Source organism: Mus caroli, chromosome 4 (genome assembly GCF_900094665.2).
Source record: "Mus caroli chromosome 4, CAROLI_EIJ_v1.1, whole genome shotgun sequence".
NCBI lineage: Eukaryota > Metazoa > Chordata > Mammalia > Rodentia > Muridae > Mus > Mus caroli.
The window spans coordinates 38,956,765-38,980,402 of record NC_034573.1 but is presented as its reverse complement, the minus strand read 5'-3'; the positions used below and the strand labels follow the sequence as shown (position 1 = coordinate 38,980,402).

The window sequence follows — 23,638 nt, the reverse complement described above, 5'->3', positions numbered from 1 at the left end:
TAATGTAAGAGTTTATTACATGGGCGTATCGTTTCTTGGTAAGCAAAAAACTGTTAAAGTAAGATGAATATGTATGTTACTGGCATACATTTTAATAGTGTAATTACATATTTACTACATTAAAAAAGCAATAGGCTGTATCTAGAAGACATATATCTAAAGACTAAAATAAAAGCGTAAGTTCCATAAGAGGGAACTACTAAACTGACCACTTTCTAATCTTCCTGTAAACAATACACTAAAAACCCCAACAACACAAACAAAATGAAAAGCTCAGAACTGGAGAACAATGAGCATATGCAAGACAGGAAGGAGCCCAGGGCTGCACTTCCAGATGCTCCCAATCTTCTAGGCTTAAAAAGCATCCCAATTTTCTCTAAAGGTAGCAGCGTTTATTCACTGGCCCATAGCTAATTTTACATGGAATGCAAAAATGTTAGTTTAAGTTTAATTTACCACCCTATTTAAATATTTCCAATGTAGCTCTTCAACTGCAGAGCTATCCCTCCGTCTATTTTAATTTTAAAGTAAGTTAGCATAGGGCTTCCTTCTTAATCCCCAGAGACTACCTACATAGTGACACAGACGCACACATTTATGACGGCAACATAAATGCTCTGCTCTTCTGAAGTAACATTAAGTGAAAATCGTTTCCTGGAAAGATATTATAGGTATCTATATTTTATTTGCCATCTTAAACATATCTGGGTCTTTATGGCCTTATTTTAAAAATGTATTTCCTTTTTATATTTCCTGGTGCAAATGGACTGCATAAATAAGCAATGTGCTATGAGGCTTCAGACCAGCCGATAAAACCTTTCAATTTTCATGCCAGCTTCTTCTTTTGTAATTCAAATCTGCCTGGAAACTGGCAGCTCTGAAAACTGAAACAAGCACTGCCACAAATACCTTGTAATGCTATCGACCTTGTCTGCCCATGCAGTGAGAAAGGGGGTGCGTATGTGTCTGCAGCCATCCAGATAACACAACTCATTTTTTTTGGGGGGGGGGCATGAGGTGGGGATAACAGAAGCCAGCCCCAGACTGCACCAAAAGCAGTCATTACCAGGCAAGCTGGAGAATAAGTCTCTTCAAAATACACAGTGCATTTAAAAACCATATATGAGGCTGAGCCACTGCTGTCATTACCAATTTTAATTTAGCTCCTTCAGTTTGCCAGCCAGATAAACTCTTTAGTGCAGTTTTTTAATCTATTTGCCACATTTATGTTTCAGATTATAGTAATATGGACAGGAGAAGGAATCACTTTTAGAGGAAATAAAGCAATAGATCCGCTTATCGGCAACCATCAGAAAGTTCATTAATCAGCTAGGCTTTGTGCCCTCTAAATTGAAAGGTTAAATAATCCTCTCAGGAATATTTCTCAGCCCCTCCACCAATTGTCCAGAGAGGAGCTGCCATTCATAGCACCCGGGATCAGTGACAGAGTATCTTACCACTGTTTGGACCCCAAACAATGACGGACAAATGGCCTGGTTTACAAAGGAACCTTTTAGTACACAGATGGAAAAGGGCCACAGGCTTTGATGTAGGGGAGGGCTGAGGAGGGTGTAGAGACAGGCTATAAGGGAAGGGACAGAAAAGAATACACACATGTGTAAACTCACAGATATTTTATCTGCAGGTTTATTGGGGTAGACTGTAAGGCATGGAAATCATGTTAAATACATATCTTCCAACCATATGAAATGTTTACATAAACCTCCATTGATAATTACAGATCAGAACCATAGCTCTATTGTATTTATTAGTTAATACAGGGGGACCCAAATAAATTCCAAGCTTTTAATTTTGATTAGAACCCCATATAACTTCCCTCCCAAGCCTGCTTATTCTACTAGAATACTGTTCACAGCTTCAAGGACCTACCTTCATTCAGGGTAGGAAGTAAATGGTCTTTTTTAAAAAAATAAAGTATTGGCCTTTCTTAAATTCTAAAATTTATTTTATATGAGTGGGTGTTTTGCCTGCACTTACGTCTGCATAGTATCTTTCTGATGCTCACAGAAGCCAGAAGAGGATGGATCCCTTGGAAGTGGAGTTACAGACAGCTCTGAGGCACCACGTGGGTGCTGGAAATCAAACCCAGGGCCCGCCAGTGCTCCCAGCTCAGGTCTCTGATTATATAATACACTCTGTCTTAGCTAACCCTGCTTGTCTTAAAATAAGGAACATGGACTAGGAATGCTCTTCCAAGGGTACATACTGCACACACCAAGGAAATGCCTAATTTGATGTTGCCTTTTTTCCGAAACCATACACAGTAGGAAGACTGCGAAGCTCACCCAGGTCTCACGTTATTCTAGTTTGTGACTTGTGACTCTCTCTGGCTCATTTCTGGTATCGGCCATGTGCAGGCACAACTAGTTTTATCTGAAGTGCAAATCCCTGGTATATTATTTGGTTTCCTTTCTTGTCTTATTAAAAAGATCCCTCTCTTCCTTGTATAAAGCACTATAATTACTGTGAACTGTTTGATTTCATATTATTCTCATTATAAAGATTTACATAATTTGCTTACAGTAACTAGTCATAGAACATTTAAAGTTATCTGTTAAAATTATGCACATAATAGCATAATTCAGGTATTTTAGAGTGATGTCATTACTTACCCCCCCACTCCCTTTCTTGCTTCTTTGCTTCCTTTAATGGTGGAGATTAAAGCCAGTCTAAACGTGCACTGCATTTTTATTATGAAATGTACTTTACTTTGTCATTTTTATAGGAAAGGAAGTAACTTAAATCTTTTGTGATATAATCTTAAATGTTTATGCTGGTGTTAAGGTAAATCAAATTAAGAAAATAACTTGTTGCAGTACTTAATTAAGAGTTACTCACCTAAACCGGGCGTGGTGGCGCACGCCTGTAATCTCAGCACTCATGAAGCTGAGGCAGGAGGATCTCGAGTTCCAGGCCAGCTTGGGCAATATAGCGATTCCAGGCCAGCCCGGGCTACATAGCAAGACCCTGTCTTGGGAAAAAAAGAAAAAAAAAAAGAAGTTACTCACCTACATTTTTTGAAACAAGTAAGACAAGTATAAATAGTAAGAAAAGAAGAACGCTGTATTTAACTTCAGTAACTGTAAGGAGGAAACATTGTTAGGAGGCTACAAGAGGTCATTACAACCTCACCTTGAGCAGGGACATTGCCCAGCGCACCTCTTGTGCAGGTGCCCACGGGCTTGCGCTGGCAGTGCTTACCTGGTGTAACCTGCTGTATGAGGAGCTGTGAGGCACTGCACTGTTACCATCTCACTGCATACTCACGAGTCCTGTGGGCACTACCACTCATTTTCAGATACACAACTAAGGCTCTTCTGAGTTAAACATTTTAACCACAACCTCTGTGCACATACTACACAAAGGAATCAAACTTGAAACCAGAGCACGGCCTTAAGTTGGCATTCTTTTCCTTATATTGTAATACAGAACATTAACTCATTGGCAAGCCTGCCCTTCTGTCCAAATTTCAAAGCATATTTTTCTTAAAAAAAAAAAAAAAGAAAAAGTATATAACTATAAAACAAAAGAAATGTTATAGATCTAAGACATAAAAAAATGGAGACTTATATTTCATAAATGAAATTAAAGCACAGCCCCAAACTTAGTGCTCCTGACTGCAAATATCTACATACAAGCATACTCCTATGAAGGCATTTAGCTGGGAATGGTAGTCTATGCCTGTAATCCTAGCTCTTTGGAGGCTGAAGCAAGACACCAGTAATCCAAGGTCAGCCCAGACTTGCCTCATAAAAGGAAACCAATATGCAAAAACCTCAGGTGGGTATTTATAAGATCAGACATTACAAAATTATAAAGACGGATTTATATCTAGTAGATTCAGTTACATTTGTGTGCATGTATACAGCATAGCATATATGATGTATACACACATACAGAGTTTTTAAAACAAGCAATGAGAATAAGGCTGGGCATGGTAGTTTATGCCTGCAAGCCCAGCAGTAGGAGGCTGAGGGGAGGAACTACCTGTCTCAAAACAAAAGATTCTGGTAGCCTTACTAGTAATTGATGAATGTGTTTGTATGTATGAATTATTTTCACCAATAGATTTCTGACCTCTCACATTAAAATAATTCTTATTTCTGAAAAAGAATCAATTCATATGTTGGAAACCCAGCTAAAGTGAATGTATAACTTAATCTCAAATACATTTATGTGTGTATGCATGCATGCATACACATATGTATATTTGGATTACATAATAGCTATTCAAGCTTTCTTTTAATTGTTCAATGCCTTCCAAACTTTGTAGCATTTTTCTTCATGTAAATTACTAATATTACTGAAAGGCCAATTCTCAAACAGCTTGAAGAAATATTTGCAGATGTACAAGTCTACATATAACTCTCTTGACTTTCTAATATATGAAGGAGCTAAACTATCAATGAATTTCAAGTCTAAGTCAGGTCAATCTCTTAAGTAATTCATAGATTTCTAGTCACTTAAATGAGAGTAGTTTTTGAAATCTTAGTGCCAGCTTAACTTGTTAATTACAGAAGCATGCGTAATGTCAAAACCCAGCTCTGGCTCAGACACTGCTCATGGAAAGAGGCCTTCATCAAATGACTGAGCTGACTTCTAAGACTATATTGATCCTAACTGTAATTAGCTAGTGCAAATGACACTGGTTTTGTATACCCTATTTACATTTATTGCTGCATTAAAATATCCAGAAAAGCATACAACAGAGTCAAGTTACTTAGAATGCACTTTAAGGAATGGCATAAGCCCCCTATTTATCTAACATATGAAAAATGTGCTAAAATTACACTGCATTTTATTCTTCTGTTCTGATGTGTAGGTAATCTTACAAAATTGGAATGGCTAAACATTTCAGATGTGAAAACTGTAATTTCTGGTATTAGATAGTATCTGGTGGTCAACTAGAAGTCTGAGAAAATTTAGTTTAAGTGTTTTATTTAATTATATTCATTTTCACTTAAAATGGAATTCTTTCAAAGTACAGAGTCACTAGTAAAAAGGGATACAATTTTCTCTGGGATGACATGACTAATATATATGTTTCTAAAGAGGAAAAAACAAAAAAAATTCAAAGTGTACCATATTTTAAAATGTAAACACCTAGAAATGGAATTTAACTGCTACATATTTAATTATTAATCACTTTTCCCTATAACGAATAAATGTAGTTCATTTGTAACTAAAAATGAACACAACAGGGGCGGAGGGGGGAAAGGATAATAAAATGTCTAAATGTAACTTTCTACCTTTCTGTTATTCTCAGGAAAAAGATTAGAAAATTAATGACTATAAGAATTTCTTTCAAATTTAAAGCAGAACTCAAACTAGAAGTTCATTTAGTGACGATGTAAATCCTGAGTGTGCTGGTCATTCTCTCCAGCCAGTATGAGAGAGGTAAAAAGCAGAGAGACCTATGAAGACAGAAGTTACCAACTATAGGAGATCTTCAGATTAAACTAACTTACTATTGAACAGTGATCCTATCTAACATGGGAGCTGCTGTTGAGGTGAGCACAGATGTCCAGAAGGTGGGAAAGCACGGGCTTGGCTTCCTAAGTCATCCACAAGTTGCACAGGTGATGCACACTTCCGCTTTCACTACCTCACATGCTTATATCTACATCAGGACCATCGCCAGGAAGCCTTGATAGTATTCAAATATATTTATACAAGTATAAGCCTATAGAAAAAATACCATATTGATTTCCTGTCCAGGCCAAATTACTTTTGAATTAGAATATTAAAAATCATATATGCTAAAAAATTTCTGAAAGGATAACTCATATTCCTTCAAAAGAAAATTTCCATATTATATGCACATGTACATGGCCTGAAGAAACATGAAAGGAAAAATAACATACAACTTCTATACTTTTCAACTTTCTTTTATAGAAAGCACTTTAGCAAACTGCTTTTTGGTGATTTGGCAAATTATATTTATTTTAAAATGAATTTCATTTATTGAGATTTATAATTCCAGGTTTCACCCTCTTTGAAAGTGTATTTTCTTATTGATTCCAAGGATTAATTCTGGCATGTAAGTGAATTACTATAAAACATCAGTAAATTTAATTCTTTGAATCTATCATTTTGACATTAAGGGAAGGACAAATACTAAACTATTTTAGATAAAATTTCCATGTGAAAAATCTTCAAAAATGATGTCATGTTAATGTTCAAATATATTTCTTATTATTATAGAAGTCATTAATGCTAATTAAAAAAATCTCATTTGTGCTTGGGGTATACTCAGTGGCAGAGCACATAGTTAGCAAACATAACGCCCTGCGTTTAGACCCAGCACCAAAAACCAACCAACCAAATCATGTTTTTCAGATACTAAGCAACTTGAAAAAGAAATAAAGCTTTACTTCCGAGTCCTGTAAGAGAACTACATCCTCACGTACTGCAAACAAGGTGTGTGTGCTCTCAGTCGTCACATCACAGCACATTAGCTTTAGCAGTTTCAGGGTTTAAGGGATTTTAAAGACAGCTGAATCTTTGAAATTTAACAGCTCTAGTGTCTTAATAGCAACATAACAATCACAGCACTGACCCAGCAGCAGAGGAAAATGCCTATGAGTTATGAGTGTTCTTGGTTCTGGGAGTTGGCAATGTGGATTGCACTATCAAATGAATTTATAAAAATGTTGTTTATGATAGTTTCTGTCAGGCCCTTAAAGATGGTACAACATTTTTGTTTTTTAATTGTGAAAATGAGGCAGGCCTCACCCTATTTTGGAATATATAATTCTAATGATAATGCCCAATCAATGCTCTTTTCTTAAATATACGCCTGGGCTGTTTCCCTCCCTCCCACGTGCAGACACACACAGGAAAGATGAGGAGACTCCTCAGGTGAGCAGCATGTGGATGGCGCTCGCACGTTTGGCAGGTCTGCTTGGGGAGCTGACAAAGCCACCCAAGACTCCAAATGCATGCCCGTAACACATTAAAAACATGAATAAAAAAATGTCTCCATTGTTGGTAACTTTAAAAAACTTTTTTTTTTTTTTTTTTTTTTTTAAAGAAAAGCATGGGATGTTATATTTACCCTGCCTTCCACCTCAATCCCAAGAGGAAAGGCATTTGAATGGCTGTAGCTTTGGCACCTATCTCCTGCTCTTCTCTTCTGGACTGTCAAACAGTCGTTCTGAGGTTAGCTTTAGGCACACTCTGTGGCATAAAGCATAGAACTTTTTAGATGATAAGATTCTGATCTGCTGTAAAATCATTCTGTGCAAACTCAGCAGTGTACTTGTAGGCTGACGTTCCCAGGGAAGGAGAGAGCGTGGGACGGGAAGCAAATGGAGCACTTGAACTGCAGTCTGGAAAACTCCGCTATTCAGCGGGTTCAGGGTTGTACTCCTGACTGCTAGTCAACACTGACCAGAAAGGAAGACAAGGAAATGTATTTTTCTTCTCTCCCCTAGTTAATAAAAATTTCCATTTTTGAGGTGTAAATTCTAAGCATTCCAAACATTATGACCAAACATATAAAACTTAACCCTCATATAAAAATTATATCCTCTTCCATATTCTGAAATTTTTAGCTAAACTAAGAAGTAGTAAGGTTGTAATGCATTTTAAATACATTAAAAAACAAGCACAAAATTAAACATAATAGGTGCATTAATCTTTTTGGTTCTTACTATGTACAGCTTTTGAATGGCAATCTTCTGATTACTTCTTAAGTAAACACGGTAAGAGTGTCTAATGCATGTTAAGTCATAGTTTCTATCAGAGAAAAGTGCTCTGGACTATAGAACTCTGCTGGCGCCATGTCAGCCTAGTGCTTCTACTATGACATAAGAAATGAGGGATGGAGAAGGGGCTTTCTTTTTTCACAGGGAAATAATCTACAAGGAACTATGTGAATGAAGAAAAAGACAATGCTTTGCTAAAAATCTGAAAGCAGAAGTTACAATGTAAAGAATAGGGTTATATGATTAAAACATGTAAAAACTTTAACTTTTTGAGGAAGTAAAAGGGTTAGCTATTTGGAGGAAATTACATAATTGTTAATTTTCCCGCCTCATGTTTGTCTTCAGATCAGCAAAGATATCAAAAGGCTTGCTTTTTCTCTTTTTTTTTTAAAAAAGGAAGTATAGGTAATTTTTAAATAAATTTTCTCACATATGTCTCCAGATCAACAAAGACATCAAAAGGTACAATTTTTTTTTTTAAATTAGTCATCGAAATGGATAAAGAAAAGCAGTAAAGCACATGCTGTGCTGGGAGTGTGCTTTATTTAGAGTCTCAGTATCATTGTGTGTCTTTTGAAATGATGGCTTTGCCTTTTATTAATGCATTCAAGTCAAGTTTGTTTAAAAGCTCTTTATTTAGATATAATCTATTAGAAACCTCATTTAACCATTGATATTACTGAAAATAATGAAAACTTCTCTTTTGAAATCTTATTTCACAATATTGTAAGGAAAAATTGAAAATTCCTAAGTCTATGTTACTTATCTTCATCTTTCTTGCATGTTTATAAGAGAGGGGCTTCCTAGACCCAATTTTGTAGCTGCTTAAAGTGTACTTGTTCTGGAAATGATCCTCCAGATCTTATCAGTTGGGAATCAGGCACAGCAAGTGAAAAGCACTCAAATGTCAACAGTTCCAAACACGAGTTCTAAAAGAAATGTAACCCCCAAAGTCCAGTTCATGTGGAGTTAGCAATAGAGACTTTGTGGTTAGAAGAGAAAGGAATGTATCACAGTGATCTCTCAACACTTTATAGCCTTAAGCAGGCTGGCTGAAATGAGCACATAAGAGGCAATTCAAACTTCCTTCCTTCTGTGGCCACTGCTGTGACTGATGCCACTGTTCACATGTGAGGGCTACTCTGAGTCAATAGATGGCAGTCCATCGCCTAGTAAAAGGGCTGAAGATGGCTAAAATCAGCATGCAGTGTGCTTTCACTCAATATTTAATACTACTTAATTACAGGCATTCAAATATTGTCCACATACTGATAAGGCAATTTAAATAATTGGAAAATGATTATATTTTAGATGGACTGATAAAAGTATTTACACATTTATAAGCACACTATTGTTATAGTTATTCTTGCATAATAATTCACTGTTAATTAAAACCTGGTAGTTGTGAATTACAATGATTACTTCAACATTTTCTGAAAGAAAATCAACCAGGTTTCCATATAAAGAAAATTTCAAATTGAATTTGTTATTCTTACAGATAGAATATATTATATTCTAATAAAGATGAATTTATTTTGTTTTCATTTTTAAAGATCTCTATTCTTTTTACAATTTGTTTCTGAAAAGCTAAAAAAAATACTCAACAAACCTTTTAACCTTCTGTTACATTTGAAGCTAATTTTTATCATTCAATAACAGTCACATAAAAATTCTTTAAATTAGTGGAAAAGCTAAAAGAAATACAAAGTCAAATTTATGATGATATTACTTAATAAAAGTAACGAGTACTGCCACACCATTATACAGAGACTCTGAGACCTTGAGAGATACAAGAATGATTCTGTTCTTATCAGGTTTAGGCTATAAGGGCTTTAACATTATTGTGTTACCAAAGAGCTGCTACAATGCCAAAATATAATCCACTGACAGCATTTGTCACATATATGTATACAATATATAGACATGTATATAACTTTTATTTAATATAACACTAAAGTTTTAGATAACCCTGCAGATTTACTACTATCCCTTGCACTGTGGCCCGGGCAGACAATGGTAGATGAGTCTGCCTGTTGGCTCACTTTATATCTCTGTACGAGGAAAGCAGTATAAAGATATGTTTTAAAAAAACTGCCTTTTCTCTTTTCTGAACTGTATCATACAAAATCTTTTATATATTAAACTTCAACAACTATTAACTATATTATGCTATATGACTGTATAATTAAAAGAAATGGTCTCTCAGTACTATTTAATACATTAAGAATGTATTAAATAGTAAGACAATATTGAATTACTGACATTATTGAAACTGGAAAGTCAACGTGAGCTGACTTTATACTGAGAATTAATCAAACGGATTATACATCAATAGTTATTTTCTGCTTTCACTAAGACTAAAATCATAATAAATCAGAATTGAATAATAAACCAGAAATTGACTATTAAATATATATGTCTAAAATTCAAACAAGTATGGACTTTTAAGGATAGAGTTGAATTGTCCTATATGAAAGGTACACTAAGCTTTTTGTAGCTTCATTTAAGAATGTATTTCAGTAAAAGCAGAAAGAGATAATGCATGATATTGTGGGCTGTATGCTTATGGACTGTGGTAACACAGTGTTCTAAAGACACAGGGTTATTTCACTGCTTTATAGCCTCTAAAATACTTTCCCCCTCTAATTTAGTGAATATAATCTAAGCCTGACGGTATCATGATAGAATCATTTAATGACATGAGTAATAAAAATCAGCTGAAATCTTTTAAAAACAGGAAAATAAAGAGCAGGCAGTGGGCAGGAGAAAGGGATAGGTGCATTATTGCTTTCTCAGTACAAATTCTCCAGATGTTTATTATCTTGCTGCAGAAGATGCTTGTCTATATTTTATGGTCAGCAGTTCAGAGAAGGGTAAATAGGCTGGGTCTTGGGGAAAATAAAAAGGTGTTTTTACTCACCGTTAGGTGATACTGCCTCCAGATTTCTGGGCAAGCCTGGAAAATAAAAATATTGATCAGCTGGGAGCATGAAACAAGGTACTTTACAGCCTGTTGGTTTTGGCATAACCCAGCATCCACCGGTGTCGGTCACAGGAAAATAAGAAGCTTAACAGAAAGGGTCTGCATTTCAGCTTCAAAAACCTGGCTAGACGGTTTAATTGAATTTTACACTGCTTTAACACACTCCCTGCCATTGTCAGGAAGCCAGTTACAAAGTTTTCCTCTCTTTCTTCACAGGTTAGAAGTTTGGGGACTATGGTATGATGCTGGGCCATAACTCAGTTAAACTGGTAAATCAAGAGCAGTGGTCTAGATCTGTAAGACTAGCCTAGAGTGTCTTTTAAAAGAGCACCACTTTTAAGATGCTTTAACTGTGCAGTGTACTTATCTGTAATGTCTGTTGGTGCTAACTGAAAACTTAATGAAAAAGAGAATAAAAAAAGAAAGCCAAGCCAAACCAAAGCAAAATCCCTAAAATCTATAGCCTTTTTCTTATACATCAACATTTTACATGTTCATATTATCGAGAAATAATCTAAAAACAAAACAATGAAACCTCAAAAAAATCTGTTCAAGATGAACTTACTGAAATCAGAACAGATAACAAAACACTCAGCACCAGGGACAGACACCAGCAAGAGGCCCTTTTCCTGAGTCCCACACTGGTCTCTGCCAGAGGAAACTGTCTCTAGCAGCACTGTTTCGTTCACCAGCTGACCATCCTTACAGAAAAAGAATGTTATAACAGTAACTATGAACAGCAAAATCTCTACTGAAAATACCACATAAGTAGTTAGACCAAAGACATATAACTCAGGTGAAAAACCACACATTATATACTTTAAGCTTAACTAGCCTGTGCAATTTTCTATAGAAAAGCATGTAAATTAAAATGTCCAGTGGTCTTCTCCCCAGTTTTAATGGCATATTCATAAAATATATAGTGTCTGAAAAACCCATTACTTATGTCAATGATTTCTGTATTAGTAACACTAACTGAAAGAAAAATACTTTTATAAAACTAAAAGTTGCTTCAGGAGGCAAAGACAGTGTCAGTACTACATAAAGAATAGCTGCAGAGTGCTTGGTTCTCAGGTTCCTAAGGATGACGCACTCAAACACACTTACATACAAAACTTAATGTACGATAGATATAGCTTCAAGTACTCACTTCCTGCCTTCTGGCATAAACCTTTTGCTATGTACATATAATTTGAGTTTGATTACTATAGAGATAGCAAGCAGTTATTTATACATTAGTTATGGATAGTTCTTGATTACCACAGTATCCTCAGAATAATACGGTTGAAAAATCACAATCACTGAGTTGTCATAGACTGGCAGAATGCCACTCTACCATGTGACCTTTTCTGGTATAGTAGCAATTTAGTAATAAAAAAAAGAATTCCTTGGTTTTTGAACAATCATCTGATTGCCCTGTACAGGGAGATGATGACTGATATGGGAGTGGATGATATGGAACCTCTTCTCTTTTATTAGATAACAGTACTACAATTAAAGACATCTAGCTATTATGGAAGTACTTTTATTAACATTCCTATGTATAGATTCATTTTAGTATTTTGTACATAATGCTATGTAAGGTTAGAAAAAAAGACTTCAAAGCAGAGGTCATTGGAGAGCATACATGTTAATTCTAAATACAAAATGTAGCTGCAATCATTAATCAAAATTTAAAATCCTATTTTTCCTACATGCTAAACTTTGGTGACTCCTTCTTTTTAACACTCCTTAGTATTGTGCACAGAGATATTTTAAAAATTCTCAGCAAGCAGAATGGCTAAGCATGGAAAATTTAGATAGAATAAACTTCTAAAGAAAGAAGCTAACTACTGCAAGTGAAAACTTGGTCTGATTAAAACATTTAGACGGAATGGGTGGTCAGCTGAAGTGAAACACACACAGCATCATCATGCAGTTGCACTACTACTGGCCTGCGGCTCCCACCTTCCTGGCATTTAGGTGGATGAACACCAGAACACACACAGCGCACTCGTACATCTGTTTCGGCAATGTGGTCCGCTGCTTGCCAACTTTTGCCCAACTAGTTTTCCTGTCTATTGTACTTTGGATAATAAACATACATGAATAACTGAGTGTTATTATTCATAACATTCAAAGATGAATCAACATACTTTGCCATGCCAGATGAACTGAGAGTTTATATTGTGCATTTCGAACCATATTGAATTTTATCAGGTGCTAATTATTGTTTTATGAGAACAACGGCTTAGTGCATCTGTTGTTTAATTCCCACTTCCCTATTCTCAAATGCGTACATCAAAGAAAATAAAACACTCAATCTTAAACAGCCCCTGACAGCAGACCAAGACTCAAGTGCTCAACAGACAAGGCCCTTGCCACCAGTTCTCATATTTCCACAACAATGAACAAACACAAAACAACGCTAAGCGGCCTTTCCTCCTCCTCAGCTCCCCTTGGCCAGTTGTCTGCCTTGTACGGAGAGAGCCCTTGAACGCAGCCCTGCTGGGAACACAGCACAGGAGAAAGGATTAGCCTTACTAACATGCTAGCATTTGCAAAAGGGAAGAAAAAAAACCCCAGTACTGTATTTGGTATATGAATAACCAAAATGTATGAGCTGACAAGAGACCAGGACAGGCCTGTGGCTCCCCGGGAGAAAATGTAGCTGTGATGAGTGACAGGGCTTTCAGGAAATATGTTCACAATCACAGACAGTGAAGGCCATGACCTAGATCGTTTAAGAGCTTGTCTTGTCAAATTATCAAAAGCTTCTTCCTCTCTGAATAAAGAGTGACATAAGTGAGTGTCAGGAAGCTGCAGGCTGACAAGCCAAGCATACAATAACAGAATGCACGTCACATACATGCTCAACACCGCCACTGCTAGCGGCAAATCTTAATGAGAGCGCGGCCAGCCCAGGAGACTTGGGTCCCTGCTGGCACAGCTACTCATCTCACAAAAATCCTTCAGCTCCAAGTCAGTTAGGCTCTGACACGACAACTACAATTACGAAACACAACTTTTTAACAGAATCCTCTGGTGCTTTGTCAAAGCCTCTGCTGTTAAGAGCTGGCCCCTTAAGTCACTGCAGCAAAACAAAAGATTTAATAAAACAAGCAATGCTCATCAATGCTGAATAACTTAAATAGAAAAAAAATAAAGAGAATAATTTTGTTTAAAATTTGTTGACTGAGAAGTAATGGCAAGAAAAATAATGCCATCTCTGGATTGACTGTGAGTGTGAGTCTCCCCACACACTGATGCTGTTCTTCCATTACAAGGGACAACCCTACACTGAAGCCTGGTCAGCAGGCTCTTCATACAAAGACTCTCAAGTCATCCAACTGTCCAAACACTTGGCTAACCACCGTGTATGCATATTTATGTGAGCTGGAGTTTATCTTAGGAGGGAAGAAAATTAAGAGAATATTCTAACATTTACCTTAAACCAAAATTCTACATAAAGACAGCTCTACGGTCTAACATTACAGAAATCTACAATTAAAATTCAAAATGTTTTAAGATTGTTTACTATATTTCTACTGTGCATAAAAATGGCTATTCTTGGTAAGGAGATAAATACATAAACACAAATAGGTTTAGACATATATTCAACACCTATAGTGTGGCAATGTATACAGAATCTATATATTTTTCAGCAATAAGTATGAAAATCCATTCACTGATCACTATCTCAAAGCTGCTTCCAAAATGAACTAGACTCCATAAAACTAACTTTTGATTTAAGGTCAAATTTTCGTCAGTTTTTATACTCAAAATCCTCTATAATCAGGAAAACTAACAAGTTGTTTTTTTTTTTTTTTGCAGAAAATATTCTCCTTTTTTGTATTCTCCTAAGTTAAGTGTAGTTATAAGGGCATAAAGTTTGTTAAATTATATTTCAGTTTTATTGGAAATGCAATTGTCCTATTTTACAGAAAAATATTTAAAATTGATCACAAAAGACCCTCAATATACGCACATACACTCAGTTCTCTTAAGTAACATTTTCTTTAGAAAAAGAGTTTTTTAATAAGGAATCACAATGTCTGGAGATACTCTGATTCTAGATGACTGTTTATTTTACAAAGAGCTGCTGATTCTCTGACACCGCTTTTAGCTAAGGGATATCAAAGTCAAACAATAGGAGAAAAGGAAGACAATGAGTCATGCTAGCACAACAGCTAACATTAGATATGCAGAACCAAAGAAAAGGCTGGGTTCAAATCCTGGCCCTGCTACTTACTGTCCTAGGCAAATTACACACTGCTGTGCCTCGGCTTTTGTAGGTATGAAACAGGGCTCCCTGAACTCTCTCAATGTGCTGCTGTGATGGTCAGAGCTGAGAAGATTGATTCTTTAGAACAAAGCCTGCTAAATAGCAAGGCTCAACTGTTATTAGCCATGACTACAGGCACATGAGAGTGGCTCTCTATACTCTATCAAAGCTCTATGGTCATGGACAAACGGACATCACTGAGGTAGCTGAGACTCCATCGGAGAGTGGCTGAGCTTGGTAGGAAAGCAAAGACCCCCAGAAACAAATGTGAAAGGAAAGGACAGACGACATCTCATTTAGATAGCGCTGCTTCTGACTCCCTTCTTCATGGGGGTCGGGGAGAGACCGGAACCATCAGCACTTAAGTTATCCATTTAGTTTTACATTCAGATGAGATCTACTTAATGTTTTTAGTTGTTTACAATCATAGAAAAGGATACTGGATCAGACTGTATTTTACAGTTAACTTCTGACTACAAAACTTTTAAGCTATTTTGGCCATTGATGATCCACTCTACTCTCAAAGCGACTTGTTTACTCAAACTCAGGTCAGTTCTGAGCGACTTGTTTACTCAAACTCAGGTCAATGTCTAAATTATAATGGGCACAGCGTTTTTTCCCAGCATTTCCTTTTTAACAGTTACCAGAGATTTCCTTCCAGGAAACTCTCTCTTGAAGGAGAGAAATTTGGAAGGTAAATGGAATGTTATTCCTATGCACCCCAGCTTGGACTTGAAGCGGTGATCCTGCTCTTAGCTTCCTGGATGCTGCAATTACATGTGCCAAGAACCTCCATTTCTGTTCTGTTCTTTTTTTTTCCCCCTAAAGATTTATTTATTATTATATGTAAGTACACGGTAGCTATCTTCAGACACTCCAGAAGAGGGCGTCAGATCTCATTCAGATGGTTGTGAACCACCATGTGGTTGCTGGGATTTGAACTCAGGACCTTCGGAAGTGCAGTGAGAGCTCTTAACCACTGAGCCATCTCTCCAGCTCCCCTTCTTTTCTTTTAAACATTTTTTTTTTTTACATTACATGCATTGTGCACTGTTTATAGCTGGTGCCTGATGCCTTCTGTAGCTGCAGTTATAGACGTTTTGAGCCACCATGTGGGTGCTAGGAATTGAATTTGGGTCTTCTGCCACGCAGTAACTCTCTGACTCACTGCACCATCTCTCCATTGCCTCCATTTCTTTTAAAACAACCTTTTACATGGATTTTGTGTGTGTGCATCTTTAAGTGTTCATGCATGTAGAAGTCAAAGGACAACTTACTGGAACTGGTTTTCCCTGCTATCATGTAGATTCTGGGGACTAAACTCAAGTAATAAGGCTTAGTGGCAAACACCCTTACTTGTTAAGCCATCATACTAACCTAGAGGCTTCCTTTCTTATATACTAACCTTCCTATACCTGAACAATAACAAAAATTTAGGTTGGCAGTATTCCTTAATCCTGTCAGGAGCACTTTGATAGTGCCCAATGAACAGTGACTTTCTGAGTGCTGACACTGACAGACACTTATTTTATATTTACATATATAAAAATATAAGCAGCATCTCAAATGACCAACACCTAATGACAGAAGTTATCTCCCTTGGTAACTACACTAAGCTACTTCTAATCATGATCACGTCTTATCATTCAGTTCTAGTTATGTAAGTATCACGGAATTAATTCTTCTTTGGAATTACCTGTTCTTTTTCTCTCAAGATGCTCATAGCATCCAGGGTATGTTAGATAAACTTTGGGTCCAGAGTTGTGCTATTTGATGCTGTCACAATTGTAATTTAAAAGCTCATCTTAAGAATCATGATAGGAATTGGGGAGGTGCTCGGTGAGTCTGAATCCCCAGTACTCATGTGAAGAGCAGGGTGTGGTAGCCTTACACTCCTGCAAGGCCAGTGTTGGGAAGTGGAGGCAAGAGGCTGCTTGCCGGCCGGCCAGTCTATCCAGACCAGAGAGCTCTAGCTTCAGTCAGAGACCCTGTCTCAAAAAATAAGGGGAAAGTGGTTGAAGAAGACACTTGACATCAATCTCTGGGGCCTACATATGCATGCATGTGTGCGCGCACACAGACATATACCATTATTATAAGTACTGAACATTCATTTTAAATATAGAAAATACAGGCAACCAAAAAAATAAGTTAAATATAGTTGTAACACTGGAGAACTACTGCAAATATTTAATAAAATATTTTTCTATACATAAACAATAAATGACTGAAAAGCAATTTGGTAAAAAAAAAAAACCTGGTACAATAAAAAATGTGTAAATCTAAATATGAAGAAATGCATATACTGTAATCTTAAACATTCTTGTAACATAAAGCAAAGAAGCACAGAATAAGTAGTAAGAAATATATTGTATTTTTGGGTTAGAACACTCACTATATTGAGTAACATCTGAAATAATAAGAAAATAAGGACCACAGTTAAAAATGGGAAGGGATCTAGATACATTACCAGGAACGACACAAGAATAAAATGAGCACACGAAAGAATATTCAGCAGGGTTAGTCACTGGCTAGACACAAATTAGAACCACAAAAACAGTGATACTATGTAGTTATTAGAATGGCTAAAAACCATCCAACAGTACTAAAGCGTGGTCATTGACTATACTATTCACAGAGAATTTATAACATATAATACTTGTAAGTAATAGAATAGGGCATATTACACCTTGAATACATAAATAAAACATAAATACAAGTTACTATAAAAAAGGAAATAAAGAACAACATATACAAACGCATCTATGGGTTCTGACCTAACTACAGTACCCCCACCACACAGGCTGGGTAAGTGGCTTACACTGAGCCACATCACCAATCCTAACTGGGGTATTTCCTAGGAAATATGTTCTCACTAAGCTGGCCAGGCTGATCTTGAACTTGGTGATCCTTCTGCTTCAGCCTCCTGAGTAGCTGGGATTACATACAGGCTATGATATCAAGTCTGGCTTAAAATGAAGTCTTTCAGAAATAATTATCCTTTTCTCTGTTTTTTAAAAAACTGAATTATGATAAAAAGTAGAGGGGAACTAATTACATTTCTCAGCCTGCCTCTATTCTTAGTGTGCAGAGGAAAATCAAGGCTAATAACCTGGTATGTAATCTTTTATCCTATTTAACAGGGTAAAGTAATATATATAAATAAGCACATACATATATTACACAGAACTGAGTCCACTTTTTAAGTCAAAACAAAGTTATTCTGCAGACAAGGTTAGACATATTGCATGTTTAAGTGAATGAATTAGTACGTAACTGTATGGTTTGAAGGAGATTTGCAAAATCTGGTTCAGAAGCTATCTGGAATCAATGAAGTTTAGGAGAGTTGACCTTGGTTTGCAGTATTTAATTATGTTTGTATCCTCACAGGGCATTAATGTGGATCTGACTTCCTTAATTTCATAGATCAATTGTTCAGAATTTGTCCTTATTAGAGATCTAAGAATGAAATCCAAGTCTATGTAGACATTTACAGCTGAATTGTAAAAGCAGGTGAGATGTTCAATGAGTCTGACAGTCACTTCTGGCACCAGTCTACTTTGTCACAGTCTCACACAGGACTGGACTAAGGGTAAGTCCATTTCTAAGGACCACATAATTCTCAGTGACACCACAGACTCGGGAGGACACTCTCCCTTCTGGAGAAAGAGAGCTGTTTCTATCCTCTACTAGCATATTCTTAGTTTCAACAAAGAAATCTTTCCATTTAGCCGCTAGGCTCACTACCAGGGCCAAGTGCTGGACAGCGAGGCGTGTGCTCTAAGACAGCTTGAGAGGGTGGGGGAATTCAGATTAGAGATGTTGAGAAAGGAAACTGTTTTACACAATTTCAAAACAAGGCTGGATTCTCCTTCAACGTTTAAATGTGTTAAGATACATAGCTTCAATTTAAAGTGTAGACAATGTATATGTAATCCCAAACAGTTCAGATGTTTATTTATTAGTTAAGTGGCTTGTGAACAGTTTTAATGAATGATTAATTCTTAGCTTGGGATTTACTCTCTTAAATGAACACATAAATGAGTTTCACTGAAATGACTGTGAGGACAGAAGCAATGGCTGGGCAGATGGCTTAGTGGGTAAACATGCTAGCCGCACCAACCTGAGGACCCAAGTTCAATTCCTAGGCCTATCTAAAAAGTTAGATGCAATGGCATGTATCTTCAGTCTGATCACTGCTGTGCTAAGTCATTTTTTGTCAACTTGACATTTGCTCATCTGGAAAGAGGGGATCTCAACTGAGAAAATGTCCCCAAGTCAGTTTTGGTCAGTTTTTTTCTTACAGCAACATAGAATCAAAGTAGGGCAATTTCTGTGGTAAGATGCAGTGAGGAGACAAGAGAATCCTTAAAGCTCAAGGATCGGTCAGCCTGGATACGCACAGTGGCAGCATGAGAGACTTCCCTCAATAGGGTGGAAGGAGCAAAGCCACTCCCCGGAGTTGTCCTCTGACCTCCACTCAAATATCACGGCATGTGTGCCCACACCTCTGACCCTACATCAGTTAGGACCAACAAAAGACAGTGCAGCCGTCAACTGACTTTTCTATTAGCATCTTGAGCCTCTCAGCGAGAGAAGCACTCAAAAGTCCATTCAATGATTACCTTTAAGTAAATCAAGCTATCCCAGTCATGTCTCTCAGCTCCAATATTATGCTTAAAAAACTAATATTTCTATGGTGAGCCTCATTTTCCTCTTTATTCTCCAAATTGGTGTGATGATTATCACGAGGACCACACATTTATTTAAATCAATCAATCAATCAATCTGAAATTCTGGAACATTTTGGATAATCTAAATTATTTTATTACTTTATTTACTGTACATGTGTGAATGTGCCCATACCACCACAAGTGTGTGTGTGTAAGTCATTAGATAACTTCCAAGAATTGGTTCTCTCCTTCTACCATATGGGAGCAGGGAGCTGAACTCAGGGTGCCAAGCTTGGTGGTAAATACTTTTACTCATGGACCCATCTCACCAGCTCAGAGGTGATTTTATTTTCAAAATAAGCCCTTTTCTTCTTTATCACTGTATATTTAAACTGTTTTGTAGCAACAACAATGATGACTAAAACAAAACAAGAAACCAAAGTTTAGAGAGGGGGCTGGAGAGACATCTCAGTGGTTAAGAGCACTGAATGCTCTTCTAGAGGTTCTGAGTTCAATTTCCGCAACCACATGGTGACTCACAACCATCTGTAATGGGATCTGATGTTTTCTTCTGGTGTGGCTGAAGACAGCAACAGTGTACTCATTATAAATAAAAGAAACAAATAAATCTTTCTAAAAAAGGTTCAGAGAGGGAGAAGTTGCTATATTTTCATCTTCAAACCCTTGCAAGGAGGTTACTACATTAAGTTGTATTTGTTTTATTTCATTTTGTAATCATCATTAAATCAGTCTCAATGCCAGTAGTCTGTCTTATTTTCAAATAAGTCAACAGGAAAATTGACACAGTACATATATTTCACCACAAAGGCAGTGGTTAAGAGTCTTCCTAATAGAACTCAGCAGTTGACAGGCCCAAACTAAAGGACTAAAACACAGCTACTGCATTTATTTAAATCACAAATATTTAGGAAGAGTATTTGGTAACAAGGTAATATATTTTAAAAATAATACAGACCTAAAGTTGATCACTAAACCCAAGAAAGACAGGATAATAGAATGCCTTTCCCTTAGAAATGTCACTTTAGTTTGGGTATGCTATAGGTCCAGTGATTTTTGGAAAGTCTACTGAAATGATTTTAAACAGAACCAGAAAATTTAGTAGGCTTACCTTATTACCACCCAAGCTGAGAATGTCCCATCAGGCATGCTTAGGTGCAAGGCTTGACAACGCTCCAGTCATTTAACTGTGCACAGGATCTAGCCTACCCAACTCATTTATTCATTCATTATTCAACGTCCTACTGAGCTCCACTGTCACAGAGTTGTCCTAGAGACTACTGTTACTGTGATGAATATGCTGAAACACACGTGTAACTTATGTTCAAATTCAATGTCAGATGTAAGTGCGAAGGAGAAAAAATAGGGCTGGAGAGAAGGCTCAGCAGTTCTTTCCAGAGGTCCTGAGTTCAACTCCCAGCAACCTCATGGTGGCTCACCACCATCTGTAATGGGATCTGATGCCTTCTTCTTGTGTGTCTGAAGACAGCTACAGTGTACTCATACATAAATAAGTAACTCTTTGAAACAATGAAGGAAAATCAGAAAAAGAGGGCAAGGAAAGTTGAGGGTGTAGAGATGTATGTGCCATTTTACCCAGGGTGGGCAAAAGGAGACGTTTGGGGAGATGGAAATCATCTAAATAAAGTAAGCTGCAGGGATCCCTATGGTCAAGAAGTTAAGAGCATACACAGCCCATATGCAGACTGTATGAGCCTGAGTTATGACTCTGAAACAAAGTCATACAAATTTGGGTTGATGTAAGCTGAAACATGTTTAGAAAGGCTTGGTGGATTTAGGAGGCAGAAGGTTATGCTGGTATACACCCCCAGCTGCATATCTTGCCAGACAGTAACACAGAGATACAACCACTACCACCACCACCACCACCACCAACATGAATAACAACCACCAAAAGAAAAACCCAAACAAGGATGACTGATGACACTAGCTGCCTACTGAAAATGGAGAAAAGGGCAAAGTGGGAACTGTTCATAATAGTCCAGAGTTAATATTCACAGACTGTGCAGGATAGTAACAAGTATGATGAAAGTGCTTAAGACTCTATACTGTGAATGGTTCTTTCACATCAGTGCTAAAACAGTTCAGCTTCTGATATAACATCATAGCCTTTCAAGACTGGAACTGACAGAGCAAGGAGAAAACAAAACCAAACAAAACAGTTCAGAACAGCTAAACTTTTTCAAATATGATTTTGTATCTCTGAGCCTACATAGTAAGACCCTATTTAAAAGCAAAAGGAAGAAAGCTATTAAAACCAGATACAGAATAACTATAATGTGCATAAGTTATCTCAGCATTCAAAGAGCAGGAGGATTGGGAGTTCAAGGCCAGCCTGAAATACAAGAGAACTCTTGGCCTAAGAGTTTTTGGGAAGAGGACAGAGTCTTTGGCAGTTTCAGGTGGGGAAATCTTTTCCTACTCTTCCCACAGTCTCATCATTTGGAGGGCGATAACCCCTGGTGCAGGCTGACTTAGGTCTCATACTCTATTGTAAAACAGGGATTTCAGTCAAATGGTCTTTCCACTGTTGGTGACTATTGAGGCATTTCAGATACAGCAAGAGTCTGAACACAACTCATCAGCTTTTATGATGAACTTTCTGTGCACGTACGTATCTGGTTCTGGCAAAGCAGACAGACGTTCAAGGATGGCCACGGTAAGAGGAACTTTGGTGATCTGTTTAAATCTTAAAAAATATTCATTCAGTGTGTGTGTGAGTGCATGCTGTGGTATGAAGGTCAGAAGACAACCTATGAGAGGCTGTTCTCTTTTTCTACTATGTAAGCTCTGGGGATCCAACCTATGGATCAGGTTTGGTGTGCAAGTGATTTTATCCACTGACCCATCTTGCTGGCTCCCAGTTGATTTTTAAACTTATAAAATGTTAAAAATCTCAATATCCGACAAGGTTCCAAAACCTTCCATAAAAGGAGTAAATTGACTGTAGGAAGCTCCACAATCCTTATGAAAGCCATTAGCCTTCCTGGGCTCCGACACTGTGGTTAGAACTGATAACCCTTCAACCCCACACAGACTTACAACAGGAGGGGCAGGTCCAATGCACCATTCTGATTTTGTTGTAAGTAACTGAAGTGTTTTCTAAATTTCTTGTACTTTCTTAATATTAACAAATACGTGCTTTTTGAGACAGAGTTTAATTGGTCTCAAAACTTGAAATCCCTTTGGATTAGGACTCCTAGGTGTTGGAATTAGAGGCCACACTACAATGCCTAAGTTACTTTTTAAATATATAACAAGACCTAATAAAGCAGGCATATTTAAAGTACTGGGAAGCATGTACTTACTGTCACAGACTATTTATTTTTACCACTAGTAAAATCACCAACAAGAATTTCAGATCAGTTTTCATATGCACATCTGTATAAAACATAAAGTGTACATTCTTCTAAAGCCAGCTGTGGTAGTAGTGCACACCTTGTATCTCAGCATGCAGCTGTGGTGGTACACACCTTGTATCCCAGCATGCAGGAGGTAGAGACATTTGTATCTCTGAGCTTGAGGCCAGCCTGTTTCACAGAACAAGGATAGCCAGGGCTACACAGAGAAATCCTGTTTCAAGAAAACAACAAACAAACCTACCAATAAACATTCTCTCAAGTAGGACGGCTGATGGTTATGAACTGCTACACTGTCCAAAGTCTTGACAAATTAGTTCATTAAAAATACTTACGTCAGCATGGTGGCCTATCATATCACATCGGTCACATCGTTTTCTCCAGGAAAATCTTTCAAAACATCTGTGGTTGGAAGACATGGGCAAAGAGCAGTCTAAGCAGTAACGGGCTGGACAGCCATACTGGAGATGTCCTCTCTCCGAGCAGAGGCAGCAGGCCCGGACTTTCTATATGGTAGACAAACACAAACTCTCTTTAGCAAAACGAATCAGTCTCAAATGGTAGAACATTGGTTTTTCTTTCCTATATAA

General features: G+C 37.2%; 1 protein-coding gene across 4 annotated transcripts in view; it reads right to left on the bottom strand.

Moving 5' to 3' along the window:
* Zcchc7 (zinc finger CCHC-type containing 7) overlaps nucleotides 1-23,638 on the bottom strand; it is a 170,926-nt gene that overhangs the window by 12,650 nt on the left and 134,638 nt on the right. For all 4 annotated transcript variants that reach the window (XM_021160515.2, XM_029475930.1, XM_021160514.2 and 1 more), the window contains exons 5-6: nucleotides 23,384-23,554; nucleotides 10,651-10,686 (exon numbers count right to left, since the gene is read on the bottom strand). In XM_021160515.2, coding sequence (XP_021016174.1) covers nucleotides 10,651-10,686; nucleotides 23,384-23,554 — 207 coding nt within the window. The remainder of the gene's footprint in view (nucleotides 1-10,650; nucleotides 10,687-23,383; nucleotides 23,555-23,638) is intronic.